Genomic DNA, 14,348 nt, shown 5'->3' on the forward strand with positions numbered 1-14,348 from the left:
GTGAGGTTTCTTTGAGCCAACTTGGAAAACCATGGGCTCCTGCTCAATGGTCCTGCTTTGTCTTGAGTAGCTTTTCTCCTTGAAGAGAAAGAAAATGTATTTTATGGAAACAGTGTGGCCTAGTGGAGCTAGATGGGAACTGCAGCATAGAAAGTGCTGAATCCCAGGACTTGGGCACCATTGTCCGGCCCCTTACCCCCTCAGCCTCCCCCCCCCCAAACCCCCACCTGTCATTTGTTGTGGTTTTTTGTTGCATGGCCATGTAAAATAGAGTTAGGTGCAGCCTTCCTGTTCCATTATTTTGGGGTTAGATTTTCCTGGGGATTTATTTGGTGGGTGACATTTTGAGTAGTTGTCTTTATAAGTGGCAAGCTGTTTTCCTAGAACCTGGGGGCTTTCCAGGAGTGTGGGTCTAGCAAGTGCTGGCTTTAGGAATACTGGAAAGTTTTAAAACTGTTTGCAGGATTAACGTAATAATTCTGTTCTGTTGAACAATATGTTCAAATGTAATAATTCTGTCTTTCGAAAACAGGGTATTGGATAAAGATATGGTAGAAAACATTATTACAGGAGTGTTGGCTATAGTATAATCTTTATCTGTTTAGGCTTTTTGTTTTTCAGTTGTTTTTAGTCATGTCCAACTCTTCATGACCCCATTTGGGGTTTTCTTAGCAAAGATACTGGTTTGCCATTTCCTTCCCTAGCTCATTTTACAGATGAGGAAACTGAGGCAAACAGGTTTAAGTGACTTACCTAGGATCACAAAGCTAGTAAGAGTCTGAGGCTGGATTTGAACTCAGGTCTTCCTGACTCCATCCACTGTAATGCCACCTAGCTACCCATTTAGGCTCTTAGAAGCACTTATCTCTGCCCTCCACCCCACAGCCCTTAAGTAACCTCTCTGTTTTCTAGTCCTGTTTGAGACTGTTGTGAACCTCTAAGTCTTCCCTACTGAACGTTCCAAAACCCCCTGAAGTTGTCGCTGTCCTCTCCTTTACTGTAGTGGCCCTTCCCCTTGTGCCTGTTGTGCTCATCCCCTCCAGCAGTCATTCCATCCTCATGCTCATCTTCACTATAAGTGACCTAGAGGAATGGTTTCCTTTATTCTGCTATTGTTGATGTTTCCACAGTGAATCGTAGTGTTTTTACTGCCAACTTATTTCACAGCTTAAAAATTCTCACTATAATCATTGACATATTTATTATTTTTAAGTGGAATTTTGTTCACTAGTTTGAGTATATATAAGCCAGTAAGTTTTTTTTTAGTGTCTCTGTGGGTGACTCCTAGTACAGGTAATTTTTGAGCATAAAAATTTATGTGTTGAAAACGATTTCTCCAAAATCTGTTTTCTTAAACTTGAAAAATCAAATTATGAATTTAAACATCTTGTTCAATTTACAACCCATTTTTAGCATTAAGAGCTTTGAGGAGTTACAGTGTGATTGGGACGTTCTCACTCATCCACACTTTTTATTTTGAAATCTCCACACTGTGAATGGAAGATGAAGGTGCAGCTGTTTCTCTCCGAGAGCCGAGGCTTTGGTTTTTATTAAATGAATACATTGTGAGTAGTTGCGTGTAGCTTTTTAATAATAATGTTGCTCATAAGTATTTAGTGCAGATACTAGAATTGATCTAAATGAATTTTATTCCAGTAGTATTATGCATGTCTCACCGAAGGAATCCTACTTAAGTTACTGTGCATGTTTTGTATGTATTGATTTTATGTCCCATCTTCCTTTTTTTCCTCCTGTAAAGGTTAGCTGTGCTTTGTCATTCTTCTTGTTCTCCTTCCAAGTACATGAAAAATCCATCCTTTTGGTCTCCTTGTAAGTAAAATCTTGCTACATGTAATAAATCTGTGCTTTATAGATAGAAATGTGTACTATAATTTGCACACTAGCATGCATTATGAATACAGTAAATAAAATGCACAAATGCACTCGGGCCCCACATAGAGTCAGTCAGGACTTGATAAATGTTTGTAGAATGGACTGAGCAATGAGTGAGGCTAATTCATCTCTTAAACGGCTCCTGGAGTTCTAGATTCAGAGCCAGAGAGGCCTTCGCGACCCATTTCTGACATCATTTTGATCACTCCCTTCCCCATGTTTCGCTCTTCTTCTGGACGCTGAATTCCCAGCTGACTTCAGAAGGAGCAGTGTTGTCGTCGGGAGCACGTCCAGTCCACTGGGGACTGGTGCCCAGGGCACATCACATGAGTCCTGTTTTCACTTGAAATGACAGTCCTGTGAACCTCAGTTTGAGTATTTTCAGAACAGGGAAGCCGCAACTGCTGAAAACCAGTTGATGAGGGAGGGTAAAAGAAAAGGCTTGTTTACTTGTGGCTGATAATGGGAATTTTTGAGTTCTCCTTTCTCCCTTCCTCCCTTTCTCAGGTTTTTAGGTGGGGGGAAGGTAGTGGCTCACAAGAGAGCAAGCAGGTGGGTGAGCACTTGACACACCTTGGAAATCAGCAAATTCCCAACAAGGTTTGGCTTACTGTAGTGTTGATTGTGTAGACACAAGAAAGTGATGGAGTGGGGCAGCTAGGTGGTGCAGTGGATAGAGCACTGGCCCTGAAGTCAGGAGGACCTGAGTTCAGATCCAGCCTCAGACCAAACACTTGACATTGCTTGCTGTGTGACCCTGAGCAAGTCACTTAACCCCAACTGCCTAAAAAAACCAAAATAAAATAAAAAAGTAAAAAAAAATAATAAAAAAAAGTTATGGAGAAAGTGTGAACAGTGCAGGTAACACTTAAAAGCCCAGCCAGCCAGTGGGCTCTAAGACACTCTGGGGCTGCCCTGGGGAGGGGAGAAAGTTACCTTACTTAGGTAGAAAAGCATCCCTGCCCCAGTAATGAGAAAGTTCTCATTGGACTGCCTCTGCGCGAGGTCCCACGCAGAGCTAAGTTAGGAGCGTTTCATCTTTGATGACGTTGATGGAGGAATGGAAGGAGGACACACAGAGTCCAGGCAAGACATCTAGAGGAAAAATGCAGAGGTGGCCGGTCCTGGCATTGTCTAGGAGATGCCTTGGATCCTTTGGGGAGCATGAGACAGTTTCATGTTTGCCAGGCTCTTCACCTGCTCTGATGAGGTCACTGGGCACATGTCTGGTACAGACCTCTCTTTGGTGTCATTTGGTAGCTTAGCCTTTGGATTCCAGCTCTGGCGTGACCTGGCCCCTTGTTTCTTCATCCCTCATCCTCCTCTTGTCCTCTCTACAAACTCTCGGCCTCTCTGTTGTTGTCCTGGCTATTGGTTTTCTCTTCTGTGGGAAATTGGGTGGTATGGATTGTGAAGGTACATTAGGATGAACACCACTGCAAATGGCTGTCCTGAGGATTCATTTATTCTTCAGGATAGCTCAGGAGGATAGAATCAAGAGAGCTCCCCCTCTTTCCCTGTAAGTTTTCATTCTGTTGATCAGAGAGGTCACTCAGTCTATCAGGAAGAGCCTGAAATGGTCTGGGCCCATCTCTGCTGTGACTAGCCCTGGAATCTTCAGTCACTTTCCTCTCTCCGGGCCTCAGTTTCCTCATCTGTAAAATGGGAAGGTTGGACCAAACAAGTCCTAAATCCCTCCCAGTTGTACCATTTTGTGGGAGCCTGTGAGGTCTGTTTGTTGTAGCCTTCCTGGGGTTAGCTGTTTCCAAGAGAGAGAAAAGGTGCTATCCATTGGGGGCGGGGGTGGGGGTGGGGTAGGAGGGATGGGAGATTAGAAGATGTTTTCTGTGTGGTGAAGAGCTGCCTCCACCACAGGAGGATGCCCAGGCAGGTTCTGTGGAGCTGGAATCTTCCTTAGTTTGGATTGTTAGAGAAAAGGAGCAGTGGTGTATTAGCTCCACGTACAAGGTTCTGTCTCTTAGCCCAGTCAGAAAACGTCAGGCAGGTACAATATTTTTACATTCTAGCTTAAGAGCAAAAGTCAGAAATACAATTCTGTGCCTTAAAATATTTTTCTTTCTCATTTTAGGCCAGTCTGCTTAATTCTGAACGAAGTTCCTTTTCTGTCAGTATGGTTTTTACTTGTGTCAACATTCAGGTGAGTCAGACCGGCCTTCTTGGGTGTTTGCCCTTCCCCAGAGGCTCACTTGTGGACTCTCACGTGGCTGTGTCTCACCTGTTTTCCTCCCCAGCATGCTTCCTCTTCTTCTCAAGGACCAGCTAGCGCTGGCCTCCGTTGGAACTACACTGGGCTTTTGGGTGGCCTGTGCATCTTCCTTTTCGATATTTGAAAACATTTCTGAAGAAGAACTGCAATTAAAGTCCTTTTCTGTGTCTGTCCAGAGGCACATCCCTGGTTTCAAGGTTCCTGCTAAGATGCTAAAAACTTGGGTAAGTCACGTCATTGTCAAGGAATTGTCCCGTATTGACTGTCTCTCTCTGTAGAGGCAGCAGCGCTTTCCTGATCATTACCAGGTGTCCGGTGACCCAAAGTGTACCCCTGCCCAAGACTAGAGGCTTGGAAGTCAAGCAGAAATTGCTTACCCGCTGACCACCGTGGCTCTGCATCTGTCCTGAGGGCCACAAGGCGCTGTTATCAGGGTGTCTGGGGGCTGAGAGTGTTGGGGGGTGTTAGTCTGGTTTTCCCTGGGGTCTTTGATAAAGAAATCGAGGAAAGCAGTAGGTTAGGCAGGGTGTGTGAGGCTTCTTGGCTCTAAGTACAGAAATGCTACGTGAATAAGTCATTTGCTAGATGCATTTTAAAATATTTCCTTATCACGGATCGTAGTTTAAAATAAGGGCATTAGTTGCATAATATAAAAAATATTGGCATCACATAAGTCATCTGACCAAAACAGGACCATGTCCACATAGTTTTTGCTCCAGAAAGTTTAAGAGAATATTTTTTCTAGACCAGAATTAATTCTTTTTGTCCTTTCGTTTTCCCCCAAAAGGTTAATTCATTTGACAGTAATCTGTAGAGCACCTAGTGTTTATTAAGTGTCATTCTGGTGCAGGGGGAGGGAGCATACAAAGATGAATAAGAGGACCTGCCCTCAGCTAACATACAGTCTAGCAGGGGAGATGAAAAGATGGGCCCACGTGAAGAACCATGACAACGGCACCCATTTAAATCACACTCCTCGCCACCATCTTGGGAGGGAGGTAGTGCAAATTCTATTATCCCCACTGTACAAATGAAGAAACTGAGGCATATCAGATCTGCCCTTGGCCAGGGGCAAAGCCAGAGTTGCTGACTCCATTCCAGAGAACTTGGTGCTTTCATAGCCAATAAGAAAGGTCACTTGGGGCTAAGGTCATCATGGACACCTGATACCTAAGCAATGTGGTTTGTTGAAACTTCCTGCCAGAAGGCAGAGCGCCCAAGGTCTAGGGGCCCTTCCTCTTGTAAGTAGTTTTTTTTTGGGGGGGGGAGGCCCTTGCTGAACATTCTCTCCTGACCTGATGTTTGTTGCTGAGGGGTTGAAGCCCGGTAGGGAGTGGAGGGATGGGCATTCTGGTGGTCGACGTGACGCTTCTCAGTGCAGATGCCTTACCAAGTAGTAACTCTGTAGTCTCCCTGGGACCTGCCCTGACACCCCATTTATGGCATGTGAAACTTGGGCTTCTCATGCTCTGGAGACTGTTGCCATCTCCGGTTTTCCTTCCCTCAGCATCTTCCTTTTCTAGGAAATCTCTTGTCTTCCCTCATTTTGGCCCTCTCTCATGCTTTACTTTAGCAATTATGTCCAGTGAAGCTCTAAGCTGCTGGTGCTCCAGCAGGGAGGGACCATATTGTTTGCATGTTTCCTGTAGTACCATACTAGGTGTTCAAATCTATATTTGTGGAATTGAATGGATAGCAAGCATCCTTAACAGCCATGCAGTATGAACATGACATCAGACTGCATCTCAGGTGTGTCCTGGTCAGCTTGGATTTTCAGTCACTTAGAAGTCGTTGGGGTGTGTGGGGGGTTGTGTGCATGTGTTTGTAGAGGGGACGCCAACAGTGCAATCTAGATTGGATCCAGCTTTTGTCCAAAACCTCTCAGTCCCAAGGGGACTCTGGGAAAGCTGTGTGTGGCAATGTCACTGCTGCTGATGCTGACCGTCTTTACACGGTGCCTCTGCTCAGACCTTTTCTTCTCATTACAGTTTCTAGAGTCTGTGACGATGATGAGCCTTCTGACCCTCGTGAGCATTACTGTGGAGCCTCCACACAGGTGCCCGACCTCTTTCCTGTGCTGGTGTGTCTTGTTTCCTGTGTGCACTTTCTCCTTTTCTTGGTCTACTTCAATATTATAATTCTATGGGATCATAGAAATGGAAGAAACCAGAAGAAAATCAACTAATTGTCCTCAAAAAAGCAGCAGAGCCAGATAATTTTCAAAATGTGACTGTTGCTGAAATTTCATAAACTTGTGCTGTCCAAAAGTGAAATTCTGTTGAGAATTGTGTATTTTAAAGCAGAGGGGCTGGGGAGCACGAGAGGCATCATGGCGGGGTGGGGAAGGGCTGAAATCAGGAAGCCATATCCGCCATGGACTTTGGCCAAGGGACCCGGGCACATCAGCAGGGCTGGTGTTTCCACAACTAGAGTTCCTTACTCCAGTGAAGTCACAAGCTTGGACCCCACGCCCTCCATACACGGACCAAAGTACAATTGAGGTTCTTTCTAGTTATGCTTTAGCTGTGGCAAGGTAGGATCTCATAAATATTGATAGTGAGAAAGGGGAATATGTGTTTCTTGATGACTCTGTAAGGGATGTTTCCTAAATTATTATGCTTTGGGGTTGGTTGTATATGTCTTGGAGTTTGATGAGATGATGTGCCCTTCTCTTTTTCAAGAGGGCACTCTCAGGATACTGAAATTCAGATGAAGACTTGCTTTAGGAGTTGTGGCTATCCCAAAAGAGCATACATGGACTTTTCTACCAATTTAGTTGGGTTCATCAAGTTAGAATCGTTTTTAAACAGTCTTCAAAGATCAAACATCGGGTGATTTAAAAAAAATTTAGACAATATAAAATTGTTTGAAATTTGATGATTCCTAAGAACATTCTTTCATTTGGACATATGTGTAATGGGCACATATAAGGCTGAAAGACAACTACCTAGAGTGCTAATTTACTTTATGCAACTAGAAATTAATTCTTCCCAATTTAGATCCAAGCTCTACGGTTCTTGCCTCTTGTACGTGGTCTCCCCCCTCGGGGGGGGAGTTTATGTAAGTGGTCATCCGCAGTCTTTCATGCCTCTGGAGCCTCTTCTCATGTGACACAGTGAAGCCTGCCAAGGCCGCTCCAGCAATAACTGCGCCTCAGTATCAGACTTCATGTTAACATGACCCTTAATAAGGTAGAATGAGGCTCCATTTGCCAAAGCCCATTCCCAGCAAGGAATCTCAGTGTGAATGTCACATCTCCATGTCTTAACCTCTGCCATAGTTTCCTGTTGTACCTTGTGATAAAAAAAATAAAGCAAATCATGTCATTGGCAATATTTTTTTTAAAAAAACGAATTCCTAGTGATCTAGAAATGAAAACGTGTTAGTAAAGTGCTAAAAGGTCACCCCTGATGGCATTTTCAAGGGTGCCTCTGGAGAGTGGCCAGCCGAGAGACCGCGTGACCAGCTTGTGGGTGTGAAGGCCCGGTGTGGGCAAGTCAGAAATCATGAAGCGTTTCTTTCTCAGAGTAAACGTGCACAACGGCTCTCGGGGCGAGTCAGCACAGACGAGCAGCCTTGAATCCTTGCCGCATCAGCAGGATCCCTGCTGCCCAGCCATGGCCACCATCCGTAATCACTGCGCCTGCATGTCAACAGCGGGCCGGCTGACGGGGAGGGTTTTTAGCACCGTGTTTGTTTTTCATGCACAAGATGGATTGGAACAAGATTCGTGAGACAATGATACAAGTTTTAAGAAATTTCAAGTTTTATTTGTAACTGCTTTAATATAAACTGGAATAGAAAAATACCGAACAAAGCTCCATTATTCCTTAAATAATGAGTGAATCAAAAGGCAGAAGCCTCCCAGAAAGTTTCCTGCATGTCTGCTGTGAACTCTTAACACTGTCTAGAATAGTAAACATGAAGGTTTTTACCTGTGAGAACTGAAAAATTGATGCCAATGATCTGAATAATTCAAGATGAAAGCCGTTTTCCCTTCACCTCCTGGATTTTTCAGATCAAAGTAGCTGAAGGCATTTTGGTTCTCCATGAATTATACTTCTCATGTATCGACACAGTTCCCGAGCACTTCATCAGACACTGTGCCAGATACAAGGGAGGTGCAGGGAAAAGCTGCCATCAAACACAAGCTCGATGACTAAAAATACTAATGTTTCTCCTTTGGAGTAGTTCCTGTGGAACGGAGACGAGACGTGTTTACCTTGAATCCTGTCTGAAAAACTTTACTGAAGTACCACAGGGATACAGTCCCACAGAAGGGGTCACCAGGCCAGAGTTCCTAAGGAATTACTAGTACGGAGACTTGGCCCCCCCTCCCCCTCAGTAGTTGGAGTGCAGAAAAGGCGCCTTTTCTTTCCCTGGTGTAAAGTATAACAAATGGACATTTGCTCTGTCATTTAATGGTCCCTCTTCGGGGAGGGGCCGTTTATGAGAAACGCCATTCTCTTCCCCTCTAGTTGTGCGCCCCTCAAAACAAGGCAGGGGGCACACTCGTGTCAGATGTAAGCCATGTGTGTAAGGTGAGAGGGAAAAAGCTTGATGGTGCCTCCCGTCCAAAGACGATCCACAACCCGGACGATGGTGGGAGGTGGGCGTGGTGCGGCTCGCTAACAGCTGGGGAGCACGAGGGTTTCGAATCTCCGTAGTCTCCCTTCCAGTCATGTGGAGACCAGGACCACGGGTTTCTTCCCCTTATGAAAACAGTTTTGTGTGTGGATCTTTTTGCTTTTGTCCTTCTTGTGGCCTCCAGGGGCAGTAAAGTGAAAGCCACCTGAGCTGTGCTGGCCAGACTGGGAAGGGTGCACAGCCGGCCCAGCTGTTCAGATGTGCTCCTGTGCAGAGGTCAGACACACAGTGACTGGCTGAACGGCATTAAGCACATGCCTACATACTGGAGGAGCAAGGTCATGAACCCCTTGTTTTCCTGTTCTATGCAAGCAGTCTTGGGAGTTGGGCCTGAGAGGCAAAGGTCGGTCTTAATGCAGAAACTTGCACTCAAGGCCTGTACTAATGTAACATATTATGGTGATCTTAAAATTTGGGAAACTGCCTAAAATTAAGAGAAAAATCATTATGTGCATAGAGTGGCTACTTGAGGGTTATCGTGTGCTTGTCCCTTGAAGTAAGAGGGGCCCCAGCTGGCTTCACGGCATTCACAGCTTGACTCTCTGCCTTTCCTTCCTCCTCATCAGCAGTCTCGCCACTTCCCGTTCATGTACTGCATTCTCCCGTTAGAATGTAAGCTCCCTGAGGTGAGGGACTCCCTCATCTGCTTGTATCTGTACTCCTCGTGCTTGGTATGACGCCTGGCACATAGCTCTAGTGGCCTAGTTAGCCTTCCTTTTTAAGAGGTATTTTATTATTTTTCTTAATGGACATCAAATTTCTCTTCGTGGCAGATTTGTTTTGATTTTCACCCTTTAGGTGTTCCATTGCAGGCACATTTTTCATACTGGCTCGGGTCTCTGACAGTGCTTTATAAAACATTTGTTTTATCAGACAGCTCCTGTGTCTAGAGCACGGTCAGGCACCAGGGGAACCCTAGAATTCAGCAGAGTCTGGTAGAGGTTAAGACACCAACTGAGATCATTGTAACACATAGTCCTAGAGGTTGATCGAGGCTAAGAAAACGTACAGTGGGAAGTTTGAGAGCTGAGTGTTAATTTTTTCACGGAAGTGGACTGGGCTTGGGCCGTCAAGGATTGGGGAGTTTAACTGGCAGAGGGGGAGGGAATGCATTCCAGGCATCAGGCACAGCCCAGGGCAGAGGCAGGAGAGGGTAGGCCTGAACCGCAGTGGCCACTGTTGTGAAATGATAAAGCTGTCCTTCAGTTCACGCAGCTAACATCACGTGTGCTTTACTGGAAATCATGTCACACTTTGGGTTTGTGGTCAGTCTAGCAAATGACCCAGGGAGAAGCTCAGGCCAAATAATCCTTCCAGCCACTGCCTGCAGTAAAGTAGAGCTCACCACCCATTTCCCTTGGGGAGCTGTCATTATTAGGAAGTCTGTCCTGACACAAAGCTTCGCCCATTACTGCCTTCCATTCTCTGCCGCCTGGGCCTCTAGCCACTGTTCCACACTACAGGCCTTCAGACACTCAGAACAAAGCTGTAGTGACCCACTCTGCCCCAGCCTTCTCTCCAGGTTCTTCTTGTCACTTCAGTTTATCAGTGTCCTTAAGCTATGTTGTTTCCAGAAAGGCAAATAATACTACAGATGGAGTTTGACCGGGACGGAGTAGGACGAGATCATTCCTTGTTCCCGGAGGTCATGTCTTGGTGCAGGCCAAGATTGCCTTGGGGTTTTTTTCATTTTGGTGGTCACAGCACACTGCTGATTCATACTGAGCATGCAGTTCACTAAACCCCAAGATCTTTCAGTATCTATCCATATATATTTAACTTTGTTTATACATTCTAAGTATTATGTTATATGTATTACATCTAATGACATAACAATAGTAAATCACTTAGCACATAGTAGACACCACAGAAATGCTTATTCCCTTCCTCGAATATACATGTATATGTACACACACACACACACACACACAGATAAAAAAAAATCCAGAAAACATAACTGGCACCTCTTCCTGACAATAACTTGTGGGTTAATTAAAAAAAAAAAAGAGAATGGTTTCTGATACATCAAATGGCAAAGTTGGTGATCCCCTCCAGCCTTCTTCCCTTCAACAACACACACGAGTTTGATGTCATCTGTCTCTTAATCTGGGAATCAGATTTAATTTGTGGAACTTAGTGCTTTTCTAAAACTGGGAGAAAAAAAAGAATTCCATCAAGTATACCATTATGTGCTTTATTAAACCTCCATATAAGAAACTGTACTTAAAGTATAAAAAGCTGTGCTACAGAAGAATAAATCAGGATCCTTTTACATACAAGCTTTCATAAAAGAGTCATGAAGAAATGTATTATTTACATTGAGATTATCTGCTGGTGTGTGTAGTAAAGTTTAAATTAGATGCAAGAAATTTCATCTCGATGTGCACCTGCCTAGTTCCGTGAGCCATCCTGAACTGGTATTTGCTAGGCAGATTGGTTTACAAACATTTCTTCTGTCCCTTTAAATATGACCAAACAGATGTCGAATTTGGTGTTCATACCGAATGCATTTCTTCCTAATGCCTGTGGGATATAAAAGATGATGATGAAGTCATCAGGCGTCAGGTTCTAAATTAACATACGCACACCACACTGGAGCTCAGGAATGATCAAGCCCCCGTTTCCAGATATTAAAAATAGCATTTACAAGCCAGCAAGAGTGTTTAAAGGATTGCTTTTGCAACTCGACATTTTTCTCATACCTTTGGAAATTCAATTCTGGCCAGATACTTGCAGCTTCATAGCTGTTTGTTTGCTTATGTTGGAGTCAGCCATGCAAGGTCCCTGAGCATAACCATGAGATACTTTTGCTTAATTAGGCGCAGTCAACATTTTTCTTCTGACATGGCGCTCTTTACCTTATGTCGACTGGACAAAAGCCTGAACAAACAAAGATCTTGAAGCAAAGACCTCTGACGGTTTTAAATCCTGGAGTCATCAACTAAAAACACCAACCCAATGAGCCCCTTGAGTGGAAGCGGGGAAGCTACCAGCCGGTGCTTTGGGTGATGGCTGTCCGGTCGCCCCTGTTTATCCAAGTCACTGCGTCCCACTAGGGACTCCTGATGGTGAGAGGGCTTCTTGTGGATGGAGCCCAGAGACTAAAGGTGACCCTGAGCAGAAGAGATGGGATGAGGGAATGTGGTCGAAAGAGAACAAACTGTTCTCAGAAGGATGGCAAACTATTAACCATGTGTAAGACTGCTCCAGATTACCAATAAGAAAAATGCAAAGCAAAAGAATGCTGAAGTTCATGTCAGACTATCAAAGGCAAAAGGGAAGCATTCTGGAAAGCACTCTGAAGTGATGGTGACCAACAGCGCCTGAAGCGTCTGCAGTTCTTGACCTGGAGATCCTGCCACCAGGCATATGCCCCACAGAGGTCAAAGACAGGAGAAGAGGCCTATATGTACCAAAATACTCAGTGCAGCACTTTTTGTGGTTGCAAAGAACTGGAAACAAAGTAGGGACCCCCAATTGAGGAATAGCTAAAGGAGCTGTGATGCAGGAAGGGAATGGCATAAGGAATGCTGAATCTGAACCATGCAGAGAAACCTCGGCACACTTACATAAAGCAGTGCAGAGGAAAGGTAGTCAACCAGCATTCGGTAAGCCCGGTGAGGTGCTAGGTACTGTGCTGACCACCAGGGACAGAAAGAAGGGCCCTTGAGGAATCTAATGGGGGAGACAACATCCCCACCAATCTGGACAAACAAGGTATTGAGGAGAAAAGCTGGGGGTGGTCCCAAAAGGAAGGCACTGAGATTAAAGAGGACCGGGAAAGGCTTCTGGCAGAAGGTGGGATTCTTGCTGACGCTTGAGGGAAAAGCCAGGAGGTAGAGATGAGGAGGGAGAGTGTTCCGGGCATGGGGGATGACCAGTGGGAAGGCCTGGAATCAAGAAACAGAGGGTCTTGTTTGAGGAACGGCTAAGAGGCCGGTGCCACTGGACTGCAGGGTAGATGGGGGAGAGTGAGGGGTAAGACAACTGGGAAGAACAAGAGGACAGGTTAGGAGGGGCTCTAAAAGCCAAAGGCAGGAATTTACATTTGATTGTGGAGGTAAGTGAAGTGAGCAAAACTGGAACAGAGCCATAAGCTAAATAGAAGTAATAAAAATTAATCATGGTAATTGTGATGACCAAGACTGGCCCCACAGAAAAAGGGGAGAAAATGGACTTCTCCACCTTCATGCCTTGACTTTGTTGCACTTTTTAAAGCTCCCTGGGTAGAGGAGAAAAGCACATAGAAATCAACAGGACGTGGCAACAAAAGGCATCACATCACTAGCTCCCTCTGTGACACCACAGCTCCGGCCATGTCTGGGCTATGTCCATGAGACCTTCAGCATCAAGAGGTTCCTTGCAAAGGAGCAGAAGCAAGATGGTCCCATGCCTCAATGGGCTGGCGTGAAAACTGGCCACACGATCCGGTGCAGCTAGGAACACACAGGAAGGACCAGGCAGGGTGTGGGCAGAACACACAAAATCCAAGCACCTCAGCAGCCCACCCAAATGAGGAAAAGAAGCTGCTTGCTAAGGAGCAGAGATCAAGAAATTTGCTGTCAATGAGAACCATCCCGCCATTTTGGCTTCATGCATTGTGTTGACAGGTTCACTAATAGTGAATGTTAGGATTTCCCTTCACTCGATAACCTCTCTTTGAGGTTCATTCAATCCCATGGACCGTGTAATCAAAATTCTGGTAGCTGTTACCCACTGACCTTCAGGACACCCCCTTCTTTCAGAAGCGAGTTCAGTGCCTGCCTCACTGTCTTTTCTCCCCAACTCCTTCACTCATGTGATGGGGCTTCCACATACATACTGATATTCTCTCCAACACTGTGACCTCACAGACCTACTTCACCCAACCCTGGCCACACACATAAGATGGGTCATACGCCCTTGATGCTGCCATCACTCACAAGTGTTCCACCTTCATGAACTCTGAAATGCCCTTATCTGAGCACAATCCCCTGGCATCTTATCTCTCCTTCTGCCTTGCATCCCGTTATCAATCCACATGATGACCTCCAATCCTTCGGCCCCTTAGTTCTCTCCCAGGCCATCGCCCCTGCACTAGGTCCACTCTGCCTTTCCCCATCTTTACTCTGGTGAACCAGTTCAAGTATGTACTGTTTTCATCTTGACTCCGTATCACTGACCTTGTCCAGCTACTGAATCCCCCCCACCATCTGCTACCTTCACTCTTACACATGTGCTGCTGTCGTAGCTGGACAAAAATCATGAAACTGGATTGACAAGATCCACTACAGAATTCTTACAGAACCTCAACTGAGCCCTCATTACTACAATGCATCTTTTTACACTTCCCTGATCAAGTTTCTCTTCCACTCACACCAGCTCTTCCAGACCTTTTAGTCCCTCCTAAAACTTCCCAGCGTTACCTCTCCCCTCCCAACCTCTCAGCTGACAACCTCGTTCCACATTTTACTGAAAAAATGGAGGCTGCTGGGGCAGCTAGGTGGTGCTGTGGATAGAGCACTGGCGCTGGAGTCAGGAGGACCTGAGTTCAAATCCGGCCGCAGACTAAACACTGGACGCTTATTAGCTATGTGACCCT

The 14,348-nt window shown here is 45.4% G+C and overlaps 2 protein-coding genes across 5 annotated transcripts in view; one reads left to right on the plus strand and one right to left on the minus strand.

Annotated features, from left to right (window-relative positions):
• Nucleotides 1-7,446, plus strand: part of ALG6 (ALG6 alpha-1,3-glucosyltransferase) — a 56,152-nt gene extending 48,706 nt beyond the window's left edge. Inside the window, 5 exon segments of the mRNA XM_020993036.2 lie at nucleotides 1,760-1,830; nucleotides 3,983-4,051; nucleotides 4,146-4,344; nucleotides 6,109-6,169; nucleotides 6,172-7,446. Coding sequence (XP_020848695.2) covers nucleotides 1,760-1,830; nucleotides 3,983-4,051; nucleotides 4,146-4,344; nucleotides 6,109-6,169; nucleotides 6,172-6,305 — 534 coding nt within the window. The 3' untranslated portion in view covers nucleotides 6,306-7,446.
• Nucleotides 7,447-10,947: 3,501 nt separating this feature from the next.
• ITGB3BP (integrin subunit beta 3 binding protein) overlaps nucleotides 10,948-14,348 on the minus strand; it is a 52,467-nt gene continuing 49,066 nt past the window's right edge. For all 4 annotated transcript variants that reach the window (XR_013487460.1, XR_013487459.1, XM_078156685.1 and 1 more), the window contains one exon: nucleotides 10,948-11,290. Coding sequence is in view for 1 of the 4 variants with exons in the window: in XM_078156685.1 (XP_078012811.1) it covers nucleotides 11,229-11,290 (62 nt within the window). In the remaining 3 variants the exon portion in view is untranslated. The remainder of the gene's footprint in view (nucleotides 11,291-14,348) is intronic.

Source organism: Phascolarctos cinereus, unplaced genomic scaffold (assembly GCF_003287225.1).
Source record: "Phascolarctos cinereus isolate Bilbo 61053 unplaced genomic scaffold, phaCin_HiC Scaffold_5;HRSCAF=322, whole genome shotgun sequence".
Lineage (NCBI taxonomy): Eukaryota > Metazoa > Chordata > Mammalia > Diprotodontia > Phascolarctidae > Phascolarctos > Phascolarctos cinereus.